This window comes from Camelina sativa, chromosome 4, assembly GCF_030686135.1.
Source record: "Camelina sativa cultivar CO46 ecotype springtype chromosome 4, ASM3068613v1".
Taxonomy (NCBI): domain Eukaryota; kingdom Viridiplantae; phylum Streptophyta; class Magnoliopsida; order Brassicales; family Brassicaceae; genus Camelina; species Camelina sativa.
Window position 1 is genome coordinate 5,961,735 of NC_141883.1, and position 23,942 is coordinate 5,985,676.

The window sequence follows — 23,942 nt, forward strand, 5'->3', positions numbered from 1 at the left end:
TAGAACATTATGTAAAATCAATGTTTTGGTAATGCATATGGTGCATGTGTGTGTGATAGGAACCCGAGTACCATTCGGTAAAGTAACCGTAACACTAGAAACATGTACTAGACGCACCACTATCAATAATCCAATCATTAGGTGCAAGAAATTGTTGAAGAGAAGAAAGAGCATGTTTTTGAAAAGTAAGAATGTGGTTTTCATATCGTAGATTAGTAGAAGGAAAAGGGATAGTACTAGAAGTGGAAGTGGAAGCCATGAGACCATGTTCAGTAACCGTTGCAGTATTAGAAGTAGCTACATGCTTTTGAGCTGGTACTTGAGAGTTATATTGTGATAAAATATGTTGCAAATGTTGTGGTGTAAAGAGTGGAGTATTAAGAGTATTACCATCAAGTCGAGCAGGAGAAACCAAGTCAGAAGGAGCTGCATACGGATAAGGACCAATCGTAGAAGAATAAGGTGCATGTTCTGCATAAACATTTGCAAAAGCATTTGCTTTCTGAATAGGATCATAAGGAACCATCGGCATTCATGGCTGAGTTTGAGGCATCCGAGGTTGCATCTGAGTGGTATGCATACGAGGGTTGTAAGAAGATTGATTCTGCACCATACCATTACCCTTGTAACCACCAGTCTTGTACCTCGGAGGAAAATCATGAAGCTTATAATATCTATGTATTGTATGTCCCAAACGTCCACAATGTGTACAAACAGGTTTCTGAGGCCTCATCGTATTATAAGCAGCAACATAAGCATTTTCACCATCGTAAGAAGCAGGAGTCGTAGTTTGGAAAGCTACAATATCAACTAGTGTAAGAGGTTTAATAGTCCCCTGTCGCTCATCTTGAGTTACCATATTGATAGCTTCTTCGATAGTAGGTATTGACTTCAACATCAATATGTGACGCCTAGATTGCTCATAACTCTCATTTAAACCCATGAGAAACTTAGTCACTCGACTTCGCTGCTGTAGTTTCTCCCACTTAGCAGTCGCATCACACTCACATTTTCCACATGTGCAAACAGGTAATTCTACATAATTCTTGTGTTCTTCCCACAAAGAAACTAAAGATGTGTAGTAAGTAGTAACATCCAGAGATCCTTGCTCAATCTTGCTAAGTCTCTGTTCAATAGCAAAAATCCTAGGTGCATCATCTTGCTTAAACCTAAAGATTATACTCTTCCACATACCCTCTGTAGTAGAAATATAAAGCAAGCTCTGACCTTTCTTCTTATCTACCGAGTTCATCAACCAAGTACTTACTATGTCGTTACAACGAGACCAAGTTCCAAAATCTAGATGAGTTTCCAAAGGTTTAGTAATCGTACCATTGATAAAACTCATTTTATTGCGCACATTCAACGTCATCAGCATAGATCGCCTCCAGGATGGGAAATCAGAAGCTGTCGTAAGCTGATCCGAGTCTAGAACAAGTCCAGCATGATCATTACTATTCAGATAATACGGATTCTCATACTGATCCGTTTGAAGACGCGAAGACTCAGTAGATTCACGCGGATTCAAATTGATTGGGTTAACCGAAGGAGGAGCTACAAAAGATCCCATTTTCAACGAAAGAATAGAAAAATCTCAAGAAATCGCAACGAATTTGATAAAAGAAAAGAGAGATTCGCCACAAAAAAGGTCAATCAAAGGCGAGAAACAAAAAGAAGAATGGAAAACCCAAAGAAAATGCCTACGATAAGCTCAAAAATCGCAGCAATAAGAATCCTCACAAGCTGAAGAAAAGAAATTGAACAACTCATGTCTTTCAATTGAACTTCTCACAAGTTTCCCAATGAAATCGATCGAAGCGGAAGATTTAAGAGCAAAGATCTGATATCATATTAACAATCCGATTCACCAGAAAACATATCAGAGAAGAAGAAGAAGAAGAAGAAGAGAACCATCAACGGTTCTAATTAACTCTCTTAACCAGAAAATAATGTGAATGTTACAAAGCTTAGTCTTATATGTTAATCCACATCTCCTTATATACTATCACATATTAACCAAAATAATTGTACCAGGGTTAACCGGTTGTGAACCAGTCAATAATCGATCCTCATGTATCCTAATAAATTTCTCTGGCTGAGTCTTTAGAGGCATCGACACAGGAGATCTTCCCTCCACTTCGACCCCATCAGAAGGTAGATGAAGAAGACGGAGAGAAAAAGAAAGAGGAAGAACCACTGAAATCTGATTTCTCAACGAAGAAGGAGACTGAGAGTAAAGATGAGAAGAAACAGGCTCCGAGAGCTAAGAAAGCCCAAGCGACCAAACCACAGGAAGAGCCAGACTACTTTGAGGAGAAACGTAACCTGCAAGATTTGTGGAAGGCTGCGGTTCTAGTGGGAATCGAGTGGAAACTGTTAGATGCAATTTATGAACACATTTGGGATTTCAAACATCTTGAAGAAGCATTGGAGGAAGGACGAATTCTCTATGGGAAGAACGTTTATGTTTTCGTCAATGCAGATCTCAGTTTTCTCAAAGAGCAGGTTCGAGAAGCCAAAAAAGCAAGGCAAGATGCAACAACTGCTCGAATGCAAGCAATAGAAGATATGAGCCAAGATGATAGGGCAAACCTTTCAAAGCATTAAGTTTTACAAATTCTACCCTCAGCCTCTACCAGACATCCAGTCCTTTAGTATAGAATAGTAACATTGTAAATTTCTAGAATGTTTTTTTTTTTAAATAGTATTGAACAAGTGAATGTAATAGAATGTTGAATTATAGTGTTATCGAATTTATGTAGTTTTGTAAAATGTCCATGGGCAAGGGGTAGACTGTGGAGTCACATTTATCTATTAATGTAACAATAGTTCTTCAATCATTTGATCTCATTAGACCCATCATGTTAAGAACTGTGAACATCTACGCATTGCCCAATTGACAACCAACTGAACGACTTCTACCTTATATATATCATCTTACAAATTTTATGACTATCGATGTGGGACTTGGATACTCAAAAAATACAATGATTCTTCTACAAAACAAGAAATAGCACATGTAAAACTCAAAACTTGTAAAACTCAAAACTTCAACTCGGTTCTCCACCACATCTCTCCAATAACTTTACCAGGCTGTGGATTATCCGGTCATTTATAAAATGATTTAAAAAACAAAAAGTCAATCGAGAATGAGATATGTCAGCCCATTATTCTAATAATGAAATGGTTCTTCAATCTTTCGATCTCATTAGCCCCAAAGACATGTTATGAACTTGGAACTTCAATCTCACTCTCAATTGACAATGGACTGAACGATTTCTATCTTATATATATCAGTTTACAAGTTTTAAGACTACCGATGTGGGACTTGGTTACTATTTCATCTTTTTGTCTCCACGTTGTTCATTACAAGTTACAACACAAGTAAATCTAATTTACTTTTGTCTTTCCCAGCTTTGACATTGGTGGTACTTGTATAATTTACATTTTATAGTCTGAACAGTTTTTACAGTTATCAATCTTAATTTAGTTTTCTTGATAGCAATTTTACACTAGGGCAAGTTTGTCTTCTGTCTAAAAAACAATGATTCTTCTATTAAAAAAGTAGAGTCATCATTTCAAATCAATTAAAACTTCAACTTGGTTCTCCACATTTCTCCAATAACTTTTCCAGGCTGTGGATTATTTGGTCCTCTATCTCGCTGCCCCGATGTGAAGTACAGATAACCGTTCCAGAATCCGGCCATGGCTGTTTTGACACGGAATGGTAACCGTCCAATCACAGACCATGTCTGCAAAATATTTCATATTCAGTTTAAGAAACAAAAGAACAAAGAGCTATGATTGAGATGATGATGATATTATCACTGACCAAAGTATCTAACTGGAACCGGAAAATCTCTCCAACAAGAACAAGCCTTTTCGTCACTGGATGCCAATCTGTGGTACCACCAACGATAACGATTGAGTTATTGACAATGATCCATGCAGATTCAATGTGGGAATTGTTCTTTGGCATTGGTGGCAGCATTTTCCACTTCGTTTCCTTGTCCATCATGTACACCTCACCATTAAAGATCTGAAATGCGACCAAAACATCAGAAACTAGAGGCGTGCCTTTGGTTCTTTCAGTTTTGGTTCATATGCTCAACAGTCAATCCTTATCAGTTAATGTCGAAAATGAATCAGGAACTACAGATTAAAGAGGAAGGTAAACCTCGCGTCTACGTGAGCACTTGAAGATGGGTGAGTTAGGTTTGGCCATAAAGTCACCTTCTTGGCCACCAATCACAAGCAGTTTATCGTTAGCAACTACACAAGCCCTACACAGCGTAAACCGCAATATTAGCAACCTAAGGGACTCAAACCAAAAGGCAAAACCAGGCAGTGACTAAACTAAAGACAATATAAAACCTGTGTGGTCCACCTCGAGGGATTGGAACCTCTTCCCGCCATTTGTCAAGGGCTTTTCCATCTTTTACAGCTATGCTCCAATGGTCAAAAGCAACCGCATTGCGATTCTCTTTGCTTCCACCCATCACATGAAGCCTCCCTCTCCATATCTGAGTTGCAGGAGCATACCTGAATCCAAAAAAACAGAGATCGATAATCGAACTTGACTATACAGAAACAACATAAGTACATCTTCTTGATCTAAAGTATTTACCTTGGAGCTGGTAGTGAAGGGAACTCAAGCCAAGTCTTTGTAACTGAGTCTAAGACAAAAGAACGAGAAGTAGGTCCTCTGCATTGAGGACCAAGCTGCCCTGAAACCACATACACATACCGTCCATCCGTCACAATCCCAAGGTGCGAATTCGCCATCTCTTTAGGAGTGTCGAATCTCTCACACCACTTATTGTCTGTGAAATTGAACACATCCACATGAGAATGAACCTGAGGCAAAACAAATCAAGTGATCATTCAAAATATATTCTCAACACATTTGTTTCAAAGAACTTTTCAATTTGAGTATAGAAATAAACAAGCTCCTTACGTAGTCTAGACTGCCGTAACCGGAGAAGACATACAAAAGGTTTTTGATTTGAACTGAGTATCCATCAAGACGAGGAACTGGAGCAGATTGCATTTGCTCCCAATGTAACTCCGGCGCCGGTATATCGGCGAATGTTGCAGATAATAATCGGACATGATCTTTTGTATCATTCGTTTGTTTGCTTCTCTGCAAGTGAAGAATGATGAAATCTAAAAAAAAACTCAGAAGAGCTAAACCCTAATTAAAAACACAATCAATTGAAACGTAGAAAGGAAGAATAGCTGATAAACCCTAAAACACACAATTCATCAAACTTAAAGATAATAAATTCATCGTTCCTCAAACCTAAGAATAGCTAAAACCCATCAATTGAAAAGATCAAGCAAAAGGGACCTTGGGAATCTGAATCTCCGGCCCGTTAACGTGAACCAAGATTGAAGAAACGGCGGTGAAGGAGAGATTTGAAGAAGACAGAAAAAGGAAAGCTGCGACAAATCCAATCCCAATAACACTGGTGAAATACAATACAAGTATCAATCTCCTTGAAGATTGGTGATGATGATCAGGTTTGTTCGCCATTTGTGTTACGCAGAGCCCGTGAAAGAGACATCTCGTCCATATAGAGTTGTTTTTTCCCACGTCGGTGAAGAAATCTCTGATTACATGTGCGCCGGTGGTTTTCACTCCGCCGCTCCTTGTTTCCAATTCTGAAAACCCTCTTAACGAACGAGAAGGTGTTTGTTTAATCATATGGGCTGGATTAAAACTAAGCCCATTAATAAACAAAAGCCCATGAGAGAGAATCATTTAATTACTATATATGCATACATCGAAGTGGATCAATCTTTAGTGATTACGAAACATTGTATTAAATTATCAATACTGTTTTAATCATCTGGATTTAGAGCTCAGATCTATATCTGCCTTTCCTTTGCTTTGTCTAGCAGACTCTACATTGATCCTTACCCTGAAGGTGGTTAGTTCTCGTTTGGTTTACAATCATAATTTGTACTTGTACAACAATTGATTATAGGAAACACTCAAAACACTTGAATTTGTTAGCAACTATGAGCGACCCAAACATTGCCTCTCCTCCTGATGATGATGATGGTACAAGCAGATCTTCTACTTCTTCAAGTTCAAGCTACTTTAAGCTCTCTGATATTCCAGGTCCCTTAATCCCCACGGTTCTACTTCGAGAAGATAACTATGCGGAATGGTCCCTTCATATCCGGAGTTTTCTCAAAGCAAAACAAAAGATTGGGTTCATCGATGGTTCAATTCCTAAACCGTCGACCAATTCAGACCTAACTTTGTGGATTGCAACAAACTCTATAATCGTGGGCTGGATCCTCAAAGCTATCGATCCCAACGTTCGTTCCACGGTTGCTTTTACTAATGATTCTTGCAAACTATGGGAGAGCCTACGACGTCGTTTCTCCGTTTCCAATGGTGTTCGTGTCCATGAGCTAAAGACTATGATATGTTCTTGTAAACAAGAAGGTCAAAGTGTTAAAGATTATTTTGGCCGACTCTCCAAGTTATGGGAAGAGCTTGAAAGCTACAAATCTACTCCGGAATGTTCGTGCCATGCCGCGAAATATATTGAAAAGGAAAGGGAAGATGAACGAGTTCATCAGTTTCTTATAGGACTTCATAGATCTTGTTTTAGCTCTATCCGCTTAAGTATTATTAGCCAAGATCCTCTTCCAGATTTAAACAAAGTATACTCCCTTGTTATAACAGAGGAGCAACGTTTTCAGGCTGCTAAGTTGAAGGAAGGTAAGCTTGAGCCCGTGCAGAAACATGTTTGGGCTGCTAAGTCGAAGGAACTTAAACCGGAGCCCGAACCCGAGCAAGTACAACATGTTCGACCTCCAAGGAAAGACATTTCTTGTTCTCATTCTGGGCGTAGAAGACATCAGGCTGAGGAATGTTATGCACTTCATGGCTATCCAGAGTCGTGGCATGAACGACAAAAGAACAAACCACCTAAAGGTCGAGTACGACATGGTACACGACCAGTTAGTTTGGGCAAGTCAATCAATATTCGGGAAAGAGTAAACGTTTCTCAAACGGCAACTACCAGTCAGTCTCTCTCAGGCTTGAACATGGATGAATTCAACCGTTTTCTGAATCTACGGACAATGCAGCATCCTGAATCTAATATCTATTCTGGAGGTCCATCAGGTACAACCACTATCTACTGATGTGATTATTGATACACTTCTCACTGTTTTTTGTTTTTTGTTTTGTTTTTAATCTTGAATTATAAACTAAAGGTTCTGAATGGTTTTTAATCTTGAATTAGGTGATGCATATCTTACTAGTCATATTAACACTTTCCGAATTTTATGTATCATATTATCAGATTTAAATCGATTCCCAATGGCACAAAAGTTGGAAGCGAAAGGTGGAAATGGAGGCAAGGAATGGGATGATGGAGCCAACTATGATGGTGTGTCACAGATCTATATACGAGAGGGTGTTGGAGGTATAGAGTCTATCAAGTTCGATTATGTCAAGAATGGACAACCTGAACATGGGCCAATCCATGGTGGCTCGGGGCAAAGTTTCACCGAGTGGGTACGCTTTCAAACCCTCTATAATTTCTTGGTCCATTCATGAAAAGTGTGCTTGATATTTTGCTACTATTTCTGAGTTTGTTAGATTGCATAGCCAACCAATATGGCCGGTTTGATCGATTCGGTTTTTTTTTTTTTTTTTTTTTCGTTGGTTTAAACATCCATATTATTCTTCCGTGAATCGTAATTTAATATTTACGTTCAATGTGTATGAATACCGTTTAATTTCGATGTATTTAGTATCTGGTTAGATTTGGTTTAGGCTTGGTTAATGTTATCGACTCAGTATGAATTGATTTTTCCATGTGGATGTTCTTTAGTTTCAATCTTATATGAATTGATTTTTCCATGTGGATGTATACATTTTGCAGTTTGATCTAAACCATACATGTCATGAACGTATCGTATCGGTTACATATTTCTTGGACGAGGGTGCAATACAAGGATTTGTGATCAAAACCAATATCAGGACTTCTGCACTCATGGGATATAACCTTGGTACTACGTTTAAACTTGAAGTCAAAGGCAAGAAGATCATTGGGTTTCATGGATCTTCTGACAAAAACCTTTATTCTCTTGGAGCTTATTTTGCACCACTCTCTCCTGGTGATTTGAAATACTAGGAGTTCCTCGGAAAAGCTTAATATTATCTATATTTAAGCATCATCAGGTTGATTCATGAATGCATGAAAATGTACTTTTTGATTATGTATATATATCACCTTCAATATTATTTTATTTTGGCTTGTTTTTCAAAGTCCTTTAATAAAGAATAGTTAAAATCCTATATTTGTTTATGAAAAATTTATAGAATGATTTAAAAAAAAAAAAAAAAAATGTCAATGGGCCATTAGTAGTGTCCCCATCCTATATTTGTTTATGAAAAGTTTATAGAATGATTTTTTTTTTTTTAAATGTCAATGGACAATGAGTAGTGTGACCACAGAATTCTATTAATTCAAAGGTTCTTCAATCTTTCAATCTCATTAGTCCCATAGACATGTTTAGAACTGGGAACATCCACTATCTCCGTGCCACTCGACAATCTACTGAACGATTTCTACCATATATATATATATATATATACATATATATCCGTTTACAAGTTCTAATACTACCGATGTGGGACTTGGCCATGGTTTCTATTTCATATTTTTGTCTCCACGTTGGACATCTTTTTGTACCATTCGATTGTTGATGAAATCTAAGAATGAAGTTTTCATCGTTTTCTCTAGCGCCAGGAATAAGAACTCAGAAGAGCTAAACCCTAAAAACACAATCAATTGAAACGTAGAAAGGAAGCATAGCTGATAAACCCTAAAACACACGATTCATCAATATCCCCTTCTCTTTTTTTTTTGTTTTTTTAATTTTTGAATTGAATGTTAAATTAATTCAAAATCAAAAAGAGTGTTTTACAATGAATGTGTACTGTTTAGTTGAATGTTTCTGAATTGGAAAAAAACACCAATCACCAACAAAGCTGGGAGTTTATGGTTGCCGAGCAAGCCATAAAGCCAGGCCATCATCATAGGAGTAGTCGCCTTGAGTACAAATGGCAATGAAGCGGTTCCGGATTGTTTTGTCAATGATCTTAACCAGTTGAGTAGAGGAGGTTGGGTGCTCACTATGCCGCCGCTTATTTCTCTCTTGCCAGACATGATAAATTGCTGATTGAAAACAGTATCGTAGGGTGAATAAACGGTGCTTGCTATAACGGTGATTGTGAAGCAGAGTGAGTATTTGGTTCCAGTCTGATGTGAATGTCGAAGTAATCTTGAAGTAAGCTTGGAGATCAAGCTAACCAAAAAGAGAAATGAAAATTGGAGATTATATTTAGGAGATATCTAAATATAATAGGAAGTTAAAGAATAAGAAGTTTTCCTATTAGGATTAGGGAAATATACTTAAGAAGTTTTATATATAAGGAGATACTAAGATGTAGCATAACTTATGAGTTGTGAGCTTTAGAGAGAAAGAGATTGAGAGATTGTGAGAGCTTAAAGTTTAGAGTTATTTTCTTTAAGCTAATAAGAGAGTTATTCTTAAACATCTTTTGTTCTTAATCTTTCTTGCTAAAAACAATATTTGGTATCAGAGTTAGAAGAAACGATGACAAAGAATGAAGATATTGAGGCTACAACAAGTTCGAAGAAAGAAGGAGGTGGACCTTCGTCAATCAAGTGCCCTATGTTAACATCTAGCAACTACACCATTTGGGCTATGCGGATGAGGATTCTCCTTAGAGTAAATAAGGCGTGGGATGTGATTGAATCAGAAGACGATGATGCTGATCTCAACGACATGGCTATGGCTTTGCTGTCTCAATCGATCTCTCATCCTTCAAGTTGGTGAGTTAGATAATGCAAAGAAGGTCTGGGAAGCTATCAAGACAAGACATGTCAGAGCAGATCGAGTCAAAGAAGCTAGGCTACAGACATTGATGGCAGAATTTGACTGATTGAAGATAAAGGATATGGAGACCATCAATGACTTTGTTGGGAAGCTATCGGAGATTTCATCAAAGTCAGCTGCTCTAGGAGAAGACATTGAAGAATCCAAGCTTGTTAAGAAATTTCTTAAAAGTCTTTCTCGAAAAAGGTATATCCATATTGTGGCATCGCTTGAACAAGTGTTGGATCTCAACAAAACAAGTTTTGAAGACATTGTGGGACGTTTAAAAACATACGAAGAACGTATCACCGAAGAAGAAGAGATACAAGAAGATCAAAGCAAGCTGATGTATTCAAATTCAGAGCCTCAAGTGCCACCAGCAAATCGTGACTTTAATGGAGGATACTATGGAGGATATCGAGGCAGAGGTCGCGGAGGAAGGTTCAGAGGAAGAGGCCGTGGAAGATTTAATGGAGGAAGAGACTTGTCTGAAATCTCTTGTTTCCGATGTGACAAATTTGGACACTATGCCTCAAGGTGTCCTGATCGTTTGCTTAAGTTGCAAGAAACACAAGAGAACGACAATAAAGATACGGAAGAAGCAGACGAACTTATGATGCACGAGGTAGTATTCTTAAACGAAAGCAAAGTGGTGCCAAGCAAATATGAAACAAGTGATGCAGAAGACAATACCTGGTATCTCGATAATAGGGCTAGCAACCACATGACTGGAAATCGTAGGTATTTATCCTCTTTGGACAGTACTATCACCGGAAAAGTGAGATTTGGTGATGATTCTCGCATAGACATCAAAGGAAAGGGATCTATTGAGCTTGTTGATATGAATGGTGAAGCAAGAACAATGACTGAAGTATATTACATCCCCGACTTGAAGAGTAATATTATCAGTCTGGGACAAGCTACAGAAGCTGGTTGTGATGTAAGGATGAAAGGAGATCACTTAACAATGTATGATCGAAACGGAAGACTACTTGTCAAGGCCTCTAGATCAAGGAATCGTCTATACAAGGTTTGCATGATGATTATATACATCAATTTGTCTTATTTACCTATCACCGTAAGGAAATAGAGCATATATCTTATTATATAAAGATGTATATTAAGCGGTATCTCATATCAAATCAAAATCTTAAGTACGCTAGAAAATCATGAACAACAAAGACAAAAATACAAACCATGAGAGATCAGAAAACCTTGTTAGCAAAAGAAAACAGGGTATCATGAGTGATGATCAGATTGCTATGATCAAAAAGACACTTGCAGATGAACCTCATATAAGGCTGGATTTAATTACGCTTCATCAATGGGTAGACAAACTAAATCAATGTGTAAGTACAATATTTATACATTGCTACACATATATCTTCGACTACTTCCGCCTATATGAATAATAAACATCGTATTATTTTAAAATTTTTATTGATTTTCATTGTCTAACATAGTTTACCAAAATACAGGGTTCCCAAATTACAACTTCGCAACTTAGACGATGATAAGGACTTTTATTCTATTTGTCTTATACAATTTTGGATACGAATCTACGTACTATCAATATTTGTTTATTTCTTCTTTTTAATATTTTAATTTAATTATGCTGTAGCTTTTTTAGATTTTAGTTATATTATTTAGTTAAATTTGATTTTCTTATTAAAAATTTGTGATATTTTAAAATAAAATTTTCTATATTATTTTGAGTTTTTTTTTCAGTTAAAGATATATAAAATTTTTATTTCTTTATTCCTTTTAAAATAAATATTTTAAATTTCTTATGTTGTAATATTTTAAGATTTTTTTATATTAGTTTATATTTTATATCTATAAATTATCTAAGACTCCTATATCATCGTGGTTATAATTTTTTATTCTTTTAACTGTCGTTTAATTTCTCAAATTTTGTTGGGTTGGTCATAAACATATGGTAATCGTGTAGATATTTTTTCCTCAGTTTTTCATCCAAAATATTTTTTGAATAAACAATTTTAGTGGGTCAACAAACTGTCACTACAAATTTTGGTGGTGAAAAAAAACTACGTCAAAGTAAAAAGAGAAAATTTGGTTTAATTTGTTCACAGAGACATTTTATAGGTGGTGTCGTGGTGATAAAGAGCATAATTTAACAATAAAATATATTAGGGTGTAAGAACACATTATTAGTGGTAAAACATAGAATAAAATTGTATGTGGATGCTAATAAGATGATGATTTGATGGGTTGATTGCATGCAACACATTTTGTAAATAAGTTGTTTGCAACTTATACGATTATAAGGACTTTTATTATATTTCTCTTATAATTTTGGATACGAATCTACGTACTATCAATATTCGTTTATTTCTTCTTTTTAATATTTTAATTTAATTATGTTGTAGCTTTTTTAGATTTTAGTTATATTATTTATTTAAATTTGATTTTCTTATTAAAAATTTGTGATATTTTAAAATAAAATTTTCTATATTATTTTGAGTTTTTGATTATTATTTTCAGTTAAAGATATGTAAGATCTTTATTTATTTATTCCTTTTAAAATAAATATTTTAAATTTCTTATGTTGTAATATTTTTAGATTTTTTTATTTTAGTTTATATTTTATATCTATAATTATCTAGGACTCCTATATCATCGTGGTTATAATTTTTTTATTCTTTTAACTATCTTTTAATTTCTCAAATTTTATTGGGTTGATCATAAACCCATTGCAATCGTGTAGATATTTTTTCCTCAGTTTTTCATCCAAAATATTTTTTGAGTAAACAGTTTTAGTGGTTATACAAACTGTCACTTCAAATTTTAGTGGTGAAAAAAAACTTACGTCAAATTGAAAGTAAAGAGACAAAAATTAGTTTAATATGTTCACATAAACATTTTATAGGTGGTGTCGTGGTGATAAAGAGCATATTTTAATAATAAAGTATTTTAGGGTGTAAGAACACATTATTAATGGTAAAACATAGAGTAAGATTGTATGTGAATGCTAATAAGATGACGTTTTGATAGGTTGATTGCATGTAAAACATTTTGTGAATAAGTTGAAATTGAACGTTTTTTAAATTTGACAATAATAATATTCGTAATAGTTAATGTTTGAAAAACATTTTGGTGGTGTATAATTTAGCTTTAGGTTATTATAAAAATTGTAATAATAATTTTAAAATATAAAAATAGAAATTCAACTTCTCTCTAACTAAAACTATTTATCTATTTATTTTCGGAAAATTTATTTCACTTACAAAAATTTATTTCTATATTTTAAAACTTTTTAATTTTATTAAGTAATTTTAAAACCCGCACGATGTGCGGATCCTAATCTAGTATTATATATAGATAAACGTAGCTGCAAAGAAACGATAACATGCTATATTACCATAAGTATGCTTTAGAATAGGAAAAAGAGATTAACATGTTGGTTAACATTACAAAGAGAAACGTCGTTGGCTGTCGAGAAGGGAAAAAAGAAAAAACTGAGAGAAAGGCGTCGAACACTCATCTGAGGTGGTGCATGTGGCACCTTACTACCAAATAGGCTATGAGAATAAACTATACAGTGGTGTATTAATCCAATTTTTATAAGTAGCATGGGGCACGTGCCCCACCCTATTGTCAAGTGGATCCGCCCCACCGAGCCAAAGAAACAGAACGTGGAGTTAAGTGATGCATTATGTATCATTTGATCAGATTTAAATCGATTCCCGATGGCACAAAAGTTAAAAGCGAAAGGTGGAAATGGAGGAAAGGAATGGGATGATGGAGCCAACTATGAAGGTGTATCACAGATCTATATACGAGAGGGTGTTGAAGGTATAGAGTCTATCAAGTTCGATTATGTCAAAAATGGTCAACCTAAACATGGGCCAATCCATGGTGGCTCGGGTCAAAGTTTCACCGAGTAGGTATGCCTTCGAACTCTCTATCATCAAAAGTGTGCTTGATCTTGCTAACATCCATATTGTTCTACCGTTTAATTTTGATGTATATAGTTTCTGGTTAGAATTGGTTTAGACTTGGTTAATGTTATCGACTAAGTATAAATGCATGCCTGATCTTCTTTAATTTCATTCTTATATCAATTGACTTTTCCATGTCGATGCATACATTTTGCAGTTTGATCTAAACCATACATGTGATGAACATATCATATGGTTACTACGTCTAAACTTGAAGTCAAAGGCAAGGAGATCATTCATTGGGTTTCATGGATCTTCTAACAAAAACCTTTACTCTCTTGGAGCTTGTTTCGCACCACTTTGTCCTCGTAATTTGAGATACTAAAGAGTTTCTCGGAAAAGCTTATCTAAATTAAGCATCATTGGTTTAATTCATATATGCTTGAAAATGTACTTTTTGACTATGTATATATATATCACTTTCAATATTATTTAATTTTGGATTGTCTTTCAAAGTCCTTAATATAGAATAGTTAAAATCCTAGATTTGTTAATGAAAAAATTATAGAATGATTTTTAAAAAAAAACTAAAATGTCAATGGACAAATGAGTAGTGTCACCTCAGAATTCTATTAATGTAAAGGTTCTTCAATCATTCGATCTCATTAGCCCCATATAAAGCTTCATAATATAAATACAATTTGCGACCAATTTGTTACAATGTTTATGTTTTAATTTGTGGCTAATGCCACAGCTACATGTGTGACCGTTTTGTAACAGGTTTAAATTATACGAAAAACTAAGATTTTCTATTATCATGTCATTCTAAAGACTCCCATAAAGAGTTTCCTTCACAAGCCCAGCCCAATTGTGCACAACCGAAAACACATTCATACGGAGTTATAAATATAACACCAAAATCATCATCATAGAGTAGTAAAGCACACTTTAAGGTAATATAAGGATCAAAGCATACACAAAAGTGTATGAAACCAAGAAATTACTGACAGAATAATCTTGGCAGCAGGAATAAGAAAGCAGTAAACATGTGACTGGAATTAAAGACTAACGAAATACAAGTAGGAAAAAGAAAAGAGTCAACTTTGTGAATCACAAACAACGTACTAATGTAGAGATGGGATAACTCATTTGATCTCAAAGAGACATGACTCGGAAGCCCCGACCACACTAGCCAACTCGTTGAATGCCTTGATTTTCTCTTCTTACATTTTGGGCTCTTTACCGCTGTGGGATCTTGTGGAGAAAATTGATTTCTTCAAACATTGTCCGTTTTAAAAAGTGTATTCGGAAACCTTGTTCTCATCTTCTCGTTGCCAGTCATATCTTAACCACACAAATATCTCAAGATGGAGCAGTAAACACTCTGGTACATGTGCCGGTTGATTCCATTGCCAGTCCACAAGGTAACCACTTTTAGTACGAGGACCTTGACTGATAAATATGCAATTAATATGATGTTAGACAATCAGAATACCTTAAAGAAGAGCTCAGGAAAAACTAATAAAAAAACAATTGAAAATTGCTTACTCGACGAGCTTGAGGATTTGCAATATAGGGGAACACTCGAGCATGAGAGAAAGCAAGTTCCACCACTTCGTTTCACCTGTATCTAGCTCAATATATACTAGCTGATGGAAGATTTTACCGGTAGGAAACTTGATTTGTGCTTGAGGCAAACATCAGTACACAGCAGAGTGTATTCATTGAAAACATTTGATAAAACCTAGCTCTAATTTTTCTGAGATATGCGGTTAAATTGACAATATACCATATCTAAATGGAGAGGAATATGAGGCGTCATGGCGATGGCAACGCAAATCGTGAAATTTGTCGAACAGAATATGTGCACTGATATGGTGGTTGGACATGGAGTATACAACATCAAGTGACTAAAGGAGAAGACTTTAATCATTATCTTAGAACAATTTCTCAAACTTAAAGTAACACATAGTTGTAAACACTAGTTTAATCATTATCTTAGAACAATTTCTCAAACTTAAAGTAACACATAGTTGTAAATTAACAATCCCCTATATATTAATAGTGAAGCACTTTGAGAAAAATGCTGAGGTGTCGTCGCTGGAGAGCTCCAGACATTTTTTAGCAATTTACCCCTATTTGGTAATACTATTTACAATACATGTCATTATATGTTTAACCAAAATATATATATATATATATATATTGTTACATTTTTCTTTTTTTCACCTGTACTATATTTTGTTAATGTGTACTTTTAAATTTTTTTAAAAATGTAACATCTAATTTTATTAGTAAAAATAGTTTCTCATCAAATAATATACCAAATTTTTTTCTCAAAAACTAAAAAAAAAGAAATGAATGTAACAAAAAAATCAGCAAATTAAAATAAAAATTTGAACTTAATAGTACTCATATCTTTACATTTTATGTAAATGCATATTACTCTTCTGAAAATTTCCAAAATTTTAAAAATATCTTATTTATTTATTTAATCATTTGTCCTGTTTCAATAAATTGAACAAAAGACATGTTGCCATAAATAATAATATTATATCAATATTTTTTCGACTATGATTAAACTTTTTCACGTTAAAAGATTTCGCGGGTAAGACGTATTATAGATTACGTTTGACAAAAACATATATTAGTTCAATAATTATAATTTTACTCCAGATAATTTTATTTAAATTGATTTATTCCGCATATTAGTGCGGGTTGTTACCTAGTAGTTTTTTTATTGAATAAATTTTTACATTCATTGTTTTTTAAAAAAAGTTGTCATAATTAACCAATAGTATGGGAAATGGAGAGTGAGTTATGTCACCCCATTATTCTATTAATTAAATATGTGTATATTTTCATCGACTATCGCACTTAATAAAACATCTTCCGTTAAAGATATTCATGATGCACACCTATAATTTGAATTGTACTGTAAAATATTTAACGTTTTTCATTTTCTTAAATTATTTTTATCCATTAGATGACATAATTATTGTATACAATTTATATAATTATTCTTTAAGTAAGGGATCACTCTCTACTTATTGGTACACTTGGCAATGCAATTTAGAAAATTATTTATTTAAATCCACAAATAAAAAATATTTAATCATGACATTTAACTCACATTTTAATATAAAACTGAAATTATATCACTACAAGAAAACAACGGTTTTGCGATGGACGAATATGTAGTGAATCCCTCGCAAATCGACAAAAGCGAGGTATTTGCGAGGAAAGTACGTTCCTCGCAAATCGCTTCTCGCAAATCGGTCAACGTCGCAAATCCCTCGCAACTTTTGCGAGGAAAAAAATTCCCTCGCAAACTAATCGCAAATTGCGAGGACTTGTTTAAAAAGCAATTTTCTCGCAAATGTCGTATCTAGTAACTCTCTCGCAAATTTGCGATGCTTTTGCAATTATCTTTTCCGTCGCAAATAATAATAATGGTATAAAAAAAAATTAAAATTTTCATTTTGGTTAGCTTAATTAGAATTAAATCTGTAATTAAAATTAAACCTATAATTAGAATTAAACCTTATAACTTATGCAAATTAAAGCTGTAATTAGAAGTACTAAGTTTTCAAATAACAAAATAAGTTTACAAGGGAGATCAAGTTCTAAGATGTTCATTACACATAACACATTAAGAGAAAGAGAGTTCATCATGTTGCTTGGCCGCTGGTAGCTTCTTCGCCGGTTGCTTGGCCGCCGGTAGCTTCTCCGCCGGTTGCCTCTCCGGTGTTTATGTCTCCAACAGCTGTATCTTCTCGGTGAAACCTTGCAGCAAACTCTGGATCTTTCTCTGCAAGATAATCAAAGTATGCATCATAACTATGCATCTTCTGTAACTGAGTTGCCTGAGTTGCAAGAACAGCTTCGGCAGCAGCAAGCTTTGCAGCTAGAACAAGTGGATCTTCATCAGGAGGAGGCGGTTGACCAATATGAGCTGAATATGCTTCTGCTTGCATGTTACCAACCCCATATATCCGGTTCTTTTTCTTCGGAGCAACCTGCCAACAAAACATATACACACCATAAGTGTTTACACAAACATAAACACCATAAGTGTTTACACACATAGTTTACACAAACACAAACATTAACAAAAACAATGAAGCATGTTTTACCTCGGCATAGATTTGGTTCTTCACAGTTACTGATAACCCGCCAAAAGCACTACTCTCCATGTTATCCGCTGATAATAGCTCAGACTCAGCTTCAGCTATCTTTGACGACACTTCATTGAACACCTTCTCAGACAGTCCATCAACAAACGACCCATCAGGTTTCCTATGAGTGTCTTCTAGTACTCGCAGGAAATCAGGTAGTGGCTCACCAGTACTCTCAGACTAAAAACAGAGAAATGAAACAACTATATTACTATATTGTAGATATGATATGAATAATGAACTTGTGTTAAACAGAGATACTTACAAGCTTTCGTGCTCGGGCTTTAAAAGAGGTCTGACCAGAACGGTGCTTATGTATTCCGGTGCCATTAGGATCACTATAGCGAGCATTACTGATGTGATCATGGATGGAGCTAAGGAGGATGAGCTTGTAGCTGAGCTTGAACACGAGGAAAGTGTAGCTGAGCTTGAACCAGAGGAGCTTGTAGCTGAGGAACCATTGCTTGTACTTGAGGAACCATTGCTTGTACCTGAAGGACCAATGACTAGAGCAAAAGCTAAGAAGCTAAAGGATGCACTAAATGGGCTTATTCAAGAGCTTATGGTCAAAGAGAGCATTGAAAAATCTATTGGGGATGATACCTATCAAGTCCAGCCCACTTTGAACCTAATTCAAGTCCAAGAAAGCCCAAAATAATCACTTTATTTTGTGGTCAAAGAAGAGTGACGAAAATTGAGATACATGCACCTAAAGTCACTTTGGAGGAAGGGATACATGCACAAGAATTGGATTTTCATTCAACCATCTATCTTAATTGTTTTTTTAAGTTTTAAGACTAGTTAATACTTGGCTTTGTTACCAAGTTTTCTTATCCTATATAAACTCATGTAAGATCATTGAAATAATCATCCAACTTTTTATCAAAACCTTTTCTTTTTGAGAGTGATTCTCTTCTGTTCTTTGTGAACAAAACCGATTGCTTGGTGTGATTCCAACAATCAAAACCGACTACTTGGTGTGATTCCGATAGTCAAAACCCCGATCTCCTTGGTGTGAGGCTGAGAGATCCGATCTTTTTGGTGTGAGGCTGAAAGATCAAACTGGTATATCAAGAGTCTTTCCGCAACTCTTGTGCGACCATTCATTCCACCATCCTTATTCTTGAGGCTTCGTCGTCTTTAGAATCAAGGTGTCTCTATCAACCAACTCGAAGGTGCCGAATCCTTGGGAGGATCATATCAAGTGGTATCAGAGCACACCCTTGAGTTTGGTATTATATCATTCTATCATCTTCTAACCGTTCATCTTCTTCCTATCATTTTCTATCTTTCAATCTTCTATCTATCATCTTTCTATCTTTCCATTTTCTTTATTTTCATCTTCTCATCTTTTCATCTTCTTTTTCTATTTATTTTATTTAAAAAAAAAAGCAAAAGAAAAAAAAAAGCAAAAGAAAAAAAAACAAAAACAAAAAAAAAAAAAGGAAAAAAAAAGAGAGAAAAAAGGTTCTTTTCTATTCAAAAAAAAAACAAAACAATTCTGTTCTTTTCAAAAAAAAAAAAAAAAGTTTCGTTCTATTTCAAAAAAAAAAAAAAAAAAAAAATCTACTTCTATTAATCGGTTCTATTTTATCTTTTGGTATCTCGCTGAGTTTAATTCTGTTTCAACTGTTTTGGAAAAACATTGGGTTTGATTGGTTTCTGTTCTATTAGAACCTTTGAGAGTCACTAGAACACACTTTGAGAGTTGAGAGTAAACACTTGTGAGTGAAACACTTGAGAGTAAACACTTGTGAGGATTTTGTTTTTGTGAGTTTGTTCATCTTGCAGGTTTCTTCAAATATGGCTGACGGAGAAAATAACAACCATGAAGTAGAACAACCTGGGAGACTTCAAAATATCCAGATGGAAGCATTGTTGGGAGAAATACGGAGGATGATGAGGGTTGAGATGAATGCAGTCTATGAGAGGTTGGACGAAGTTCAAGCAGATGCACAACAAAGGCAACCACAAAACTTGCCTAATCAACAGAGGAGAGTAGAGGAGGAGTTAAGAATGCCAAGAGATGTAGCAGCTGAAGATTACTACAGTCGTAGTGGAAACTCATCTCAAGGAGGCCGAAGGAGACCTAGACGTGTGCGAGAAGGCAGAGAAAGAAATGATGATAACATTGGAGGGCTGAAGTTTAAAATTCCACCATTTATTGGGAAAAATGATCCAGATGTCTACTTGGAGTGGGAGAAGAAGGTAGAACAAGTTTTCAATTTTCAACACTATTCTGAGATCAATAAGGTGCGAATGGCGGCTGTTGAGTTTAGTGAGTATGCGCTTAGCTGGTGGGATCAGTTGGAGACTTCACGAAGACGTAATGGCGAATATCCGATTAAGACTTGGGCTGAGATGAAGGCTATCATGAGGAGAAGGTTTGTTCCGGGCCATTACCACCGCGATCTGCATCAAAAGCTAAGGAGACTGACTCAGGGAAGTCGAAGTGTGGAGGATTACTATCAAGAGATGGAGATTCTTTTGATAAGAGCTGATGTGGTTGAGGACCGAGAAGCTACTATGGCTAGATTCATGAGTGGGTTGAACCGAGATGTCCAAGATAGGCTTGAGATGGAGCATTATGTGGAGCTTGAAGAGATGTTACATAAAGCAATCTTGGTGGAAAAGCAACTCAAGAGAAGAAGTTCTACGCGGATAAATTATGGTGCTGGTTCATCTAACCCAAAAACAAGTTACCAGAAGGAAGAAAAGCCAGTTGCTATTCCAAAGGCTGAAGCGAAGCCAATTGTTGTCAATCAAGTTACCAAGGACAAAACTGAGGCTACCAGAACCCGAGCTCGTGATGTGACGTGTTATAAGTGTCATGGGAGAGGACACTATGCGCATGAATGTTCCAACAGAAGAACCATGATTCTCTTGGAGAATGGAGAGTTTGAATCAGAAAATGAAGAGGTGGTTTCTGATTCACTAGAAGAACTTGAAGAAATTCCAGCAAAGGGTGAGATATTGGTGGCAAGGAGATCACTTAGTGTTCAAACTATGATTGTGGAACAGGAGCAAAGGGAGAATCTATTTCATACAAGGTGTCATGTCCGAGATAAGGTATGTTGTCTCATAATTGATGGCGGGAGTTGTACTAATGTGGCGAGTGAAACAATGGTCAAGAAGCTTGGGCTAACTACGGAGAAACACCCGAAGCCATATAAGCTGCAATGGCTTAATGATGATGGTGAGATGAAGGTTAGTATCCAAGTAAAGGTTCCTATTGTCATTGGAAAATATGAGGATGAGGTTTTATGCGATGTTCTACCTATGGAGGCAAGTCATATTCTTTTGGGAAAACCATGGCAATCTGACCGGAGAACAAGCCATGATGGTTTCACCAATCGATATTCTTTTGAGTTCAAAGGCAAGAAGATCATCTTATTTCCGTTGACACCTCATGAAGTTTACCAAGATCAGTTGATTCTCAGGCAAAGGAAAGAAACAAACACCATGAGTGACCCCACAAACACAATTCACCAAAAAGAGAGCGAGAGTTTGAGAAAAACCAAGTCAAAGGCCTGTGAGAGAAAACCCGTCAGGCATTCAAATTTCTTTGTGAGAAAAGGAGAGGTTAAGAGAGCTTTATTTTCGAAACAACCTTTGATTATGTTTATGTTTGTTTACAAAGAAACTCTCATGAGTTTTTCTGACCTTGCACTGGTGTTACCGAGTGAGATAACCTTTCTTTTGCAGGATTTTGAGGACTTATTCCCGGAGGACAATCCGAAAGGTTTACCACCTATCCATGGTATTGAACACCAAATAGACTTTGTTCCTGGTGCATCACTTCCAAACAGACCAGCTTATAGGACTAATCCCGTGGAGACATTGGAGCTGCAAAGACAAGTTAATGAGCTCATGGAGAAAGGACGTATTAGAGAGAGCATGAGCCCATGTGCGGTCCCAGTCCTACTTGTGCCCAAAAAGGATGGAAGTTGGCGCATGTGTGTTGATTGTAGAGCTATCAACAACATCACGGTAAAGTATCGACATCCTATTTCTACTCAGCCTTTGCATGATATTTCTATGGATTGTGTGTTTGGTTTGCCTAGAACTAGGACTGGTAAAGATTCAGTTTTTGTGGTTATTGAACGATTTTCAAAAATGGCGCATTTCATACCTTGTCACAAAACTGATAATGCTTTGCATGTTGCTGAGTTGTTCTTCAAAGAAATTGTTCGTTTGCATGGAGTGCCTAAGTCAATTGTTTCTGATAGGGATACAAAGTTTTTGAGTTACTTCTGGAAAACACTTTGGTCTAAACTAGGGACTAAGTTACTATTCTCCACTACTTGTCATCCACAAACTGATGGTCAAACTGAAGTAGTTAATAGAACTTTGTCTACTCTCTTGCGAGCTTTGATCAAAAAGAACATTAAAACTTGGGAAGAATGTTTACCACATGTTGAGTTTGCATACAATCAATCAGTTCATTCTTCAAATAAGTTCTCTCCATTCCAAATTGTTTATGGCTTTAATCCTTTATCTCCATTGGATCTAACCCCTTTACCTTTGAGTGAAAGAGCTAGCTTGGGTGGGAAAAAGAAAGCTGACCTTGTCAAACAGATCCATGAGAAAGCTAGAATAAACATTGAGGAGAAGACAAAGCAGTATGCAAAACAAGCAAACAAAGGAAGGCGCAAGATGGTTTTCAAACCAGGAGACCAACTGTGGGTTCACTTGAGAAAAGAACGGTTTCCAGCTGAAAGGAAGTCAAAACTGATGCATAGAATCGATGGACCCTTTGAGATCACAAGAAAGATTAATGACAATGCTTACCAACTAGATCTTCAAGGTAAGTACAATGTGAGTTCAAGCTTTAATGTTTCTGATTTGGTTCCTTTTGTGGCAGATGATCCAGATTTGAGGTCAAATCCTTTTCAAGAGGAGGGGGATGATGTGATCATGGATGGAGCTAAGGAGGATGAGCTTGTAGCTGAGCTTGAACACGAGGAAAGTGTAGCTGAGCTTGAACCAGAGAAGCTTGTAGCTGAGGAACCATTGCTTGTACCTGAGGAACCATTGCTTGTACCTGAAGGACCAATGACTAGAGCAAAAGCTAAGAAACTAAAGGATGCACTAAATGGGCTTATTCAAGAGCTTATGGTCAAAGAGAGCATTGAAAAATCTATTGGGGATGATACCTATCAAGTCCAGCCCACTTTGAACCTAATTCAAGTCCAAGAAAGCCCAAAATAATCACTTTATTTTGTGGTCAAAGAAAAGTGACGAAAATTGAGATACATGCACCTAAAGTCACTTTGGAGGAAGGGATACATGCACAAGAATTGGATCTTCATTCAACCATCTATCTTAATTGTTTTTTTAAGTTTTAAGACTAGTTAATACTTGGCTTTGTTACCAAGTTTTCTTATCCTATATAGACTCATGTAAGATCATTGAAATAATCATCCAACTTTTTATCAAAACCTTTTCTTTTTGAGAGTGATTCTCTTCTGTTCTTTGTGAACAAAACCGATTGCTTGGTGTGATTCCAACAATCAAAACCGACTACTTGGTGTGATTCCGATAGTCAAAACCCCGATCTCTTTGGTGCGAGGCTGAGAGATCCGATCTTTTTGGTGTGAGGCTGAAAGATCAAACCGGTATATCAAGAGTCTTTCCGCAACTCTTGTGCGACCATTCATTCCACCATCCTTATTCTTGAGGCTTCGTCGTCTTTAGAATCAAGGTGTCTCTATCAACCAACTCGAAGGTGCCGAATCCTTGGGAGGATCATATCAACTACGGCTATTGATACTTTTTGCTTCTGATTTTGGTTCACACCAAAACTGGACCAAGCCATCCCATACGGTAGGATCAAGCCACCGCGGCATTGCGTCATTACCTCTCTTCTTCCACTTACCCTTCCACCGAGACACTTGATCACTCATCCGACTCTTCAACTTCTTTT

General features: G+C 36.0%; 6 protein-coding genes and 1 long non-coding RNA gene across 11 annotated transcripts; 4 read left to right on the plus strand and 3 right to left on the minus strand.

Annotated features, from left to right (window-relative positions):
• Positions 1 to 532: 532 nt before the first annotated feature.
• Positions 533 to 1,570, minus strand: LOC104783594 (uncharacterized). The gene has a single exon (XM_010508732.1). It carries the CDS (start codon positions 1,568 to 1,570, stop codon positions 533 to 535), a length of 1,038 nt encoding a protein of 345 aa, XP_010507034.1.
• Positions 1,571 to 3,432: 1,862 nt separating this feature from the next.
• LOC104779948 (kelch repeat-containing protein At3g27220) lies at positions 3,433 to 5,670 on the minus strand. Of its 2 annotated transcripts, none has more exons than XR_015596588.1 (7): positions 5,351 to 5,660; positions 4,958 to 5,143; positions 4,628 to 4,857; positions 4,388 to 4,542; positions 4,178 to 4,283; positions 3,833 to 4,039; positions 3,433 to 3,752 (listed from the first exon to the last, which is right to left on the minus strand). XR_015596588.1 is itself a non-coding variant. In XM_010504383.3 (7 exons), the coding sequence occupies exons 1-7, from the start codon at positions 5,534 to 5,536 to the stop codon at positions 3,588 to 3,590; spliced, it is 1,248 nt and encodes a 415-aa protein (XP_010502685.1). In that variant the 5' UTR covers positions 5,537 to 5,670; the 3' UTR covers positions 3,433 to 3,587. The 2 variants fall into 2 exon arrangements, 1 of the variants encoding a protein (XP_010502685.1); XM_010504383.3 differs by having other exon boundaries at positions 4,375 to 4,542; positions 5,351 to 5,670.
• Positions 5,671 to 5,798: 128 nt separating this feature from the next.
• On the plus strand, positions 5,799 to 8,327 carry LOC104779949 (uncharacterized). 4 transcript variants are annotated; one of them, XM_087509957.1, is made up of 4 exons: positions 5,806 to 5,930; positions 6,020 to 7,147; positions 7,329 to 7,543; positions 7,914 to 8,327. In XM_087509957.1, the coding sequence occupies exons 2-4, from the start codon at positions 6,025 to 6,027 to the stop codon at positions 8,163 to 8,165; spliced, it is 1,590 nt and encodes a 529-aa protein (XP_087366083.1). In that variant the 5' UTR covers positions 5,806 to 5,930; positions 6,020 to 6,024; the 3' UTR covers positions 8,166 to 8,327. The 4 variants fall into 4 exon arrangements, with proteins under 4 accessions (XP_010502686.3, XP_087366083.1, XP_087366085.1 ...); XM_087509959.1 differs by having other exon boundaries at positions 6,128 to 7,147; XM_087509958.1 differs by having other exon boundaries at positions 5,809 to 5,930; positions 6,078 to 7,147.
• Positions 8,328 to 10,018: 1,691 nt separating this feature from the next.
• On the plus strand, positions 10,019 to 11,026 carry LOC147945466 (uncharacterized). Its single transcript, XM_087509266.1, has one exon. The coding sequence runs from the start codon at positions 10,019 to 10,021 to the stop codon at positions 11,024 to 11,026; it is 1,008 nt and encodes a 335-aa protein (XP_087365392.1).
• A 2,607-nt stretch (positions 11,027 to 13,633) lies between these two features.
• LOC147945467 (uncharacterized) lies at positions 13,634 to 14,346 on the plus strand. Its single transcript, XR_015596117.1, has 2 exons — positions 13,634 to 13,844; positions 14,056 to 14,346. It is a non-coding gene; the product is annotated as an uncharacterized LOC147945467 (long non-coding RNA).
• Positions 14,347 to 17,405: 3,059 nt separating this feature from the next.
• LOC147945468 (uncharacterized) lies at positions 17,406 to 19,371 on the minus strand. The gene is made up of 3 exons (XM_087509054.1): positions 18,282 to 19,371; positions 17,975 to 18,196; positions 17,406 to 17,857 (listed from the first exon to the last, which is right to left on the minus strand). The coding sequence occupies exons 2-3, from the start codon at positions 18,032 to 18,034 to the stop codon at positions 17,510 to 17,512; spliced, it is 408 nt and encodes a 135-aa protein (XP_087365180.1). The 5' UTR covers positions 18,035 to 18,196; positions 18,282 to 19,371; the 3' UTR covers positions 17,406 to 17,509.
• Positions 19,372 to 19,648: 277 nt separating this feature from the next.
• Positions 19,649 to 23,457, plus strand: LOC147945469 (uncharacterized). Its single transcript, XM_087509960.1, has one exon. It carries the CDS (start codon positions 19,820 to 19,822, stop codon positions 23,225 to 23,227), a length of 3,408 nt encoding a protein of 1,135 aa, XP_087366086.1. The 5' UTR covers positions 19,649 to 19,819; the 3' UTR covers positions 23,228 to 23,457.
• Positions 23,458 to 23,942: the final 485 nt, after the last annotated feature.

Coding starts and splice junctions, on each gene's coding strand:
- LOC147945469 (XM_087509960.1), top strand. CDS start 19,820: ATGGCTGACGGAGAAAATAACAACCATGAAGTAGAACAACCTGGGAGA.
- LOC104779949 (XM_010504384.3), top strand. CDS start 6,025: ATGAGCGACCCAAACATTGCCTCTCCTCCTGATGATGATGATGGTACA. Junction 7,148..7,328: donor CTATTCTGGAGGTCCATCAG/GTACAACCACTA, acceptor TCATATTATCAG/ATTTAAATCGATTCCCAATG. Junction 7,544..7,913: donor GGCAAAGTTTCACCGAGTGG/GTACGCTTTCAA, acceptor TACATTTTGCAG/TTTGATCTAAACCATACATG.
- LOC147945466 (XM_087509266.1), top strand. CDS start 10,019: ATGGAGACCATCAATGACTTTGTTGGGAAGCTATCGGAGATTTCATCA.
- LOC147945468 (XM_087509054.1), bottom strand. CDS start 18,034: ATGGAGAGTAGTGCTTTTGGCGGGTTATCAGTAACTGTGAAGAACCAA. Junction 17,858..17,974: donor AGAACCAAATCTATGCCGAG/GTAAAACATGCT, acceptor TTTTGTTGGCAG/GTTGCTCCGAAGAAAAAGAA.
- LOC104779948 (XM_010504383.3), bottom strand. CDS start 5,536: ATGGCGAACAAACCTGATCATCATCACCAATCTTCAAGGAGATTGATA. Junction 4,543..4,627: donor CCTTCACTACCAGCTCCAAG/GTAAATACTTTA, acceptor TTTTGGATTCAG/GTATGCTCCTGCAACTCAGA. Junction 3,753..3,832: donor GGTTCCAGTTAGATACTTTG/GTCAGTGATAAT, acceptor AATATTTTGCAG/ACATGGTCTGTGATTGGACG.
- LOC104783594 (XM_010508732.1), bottom strand. CDS start 1,570: ATGGGATCTTTTGTAGCTCCTCCTTCGGTTAACCCAATCAATTTGAAT.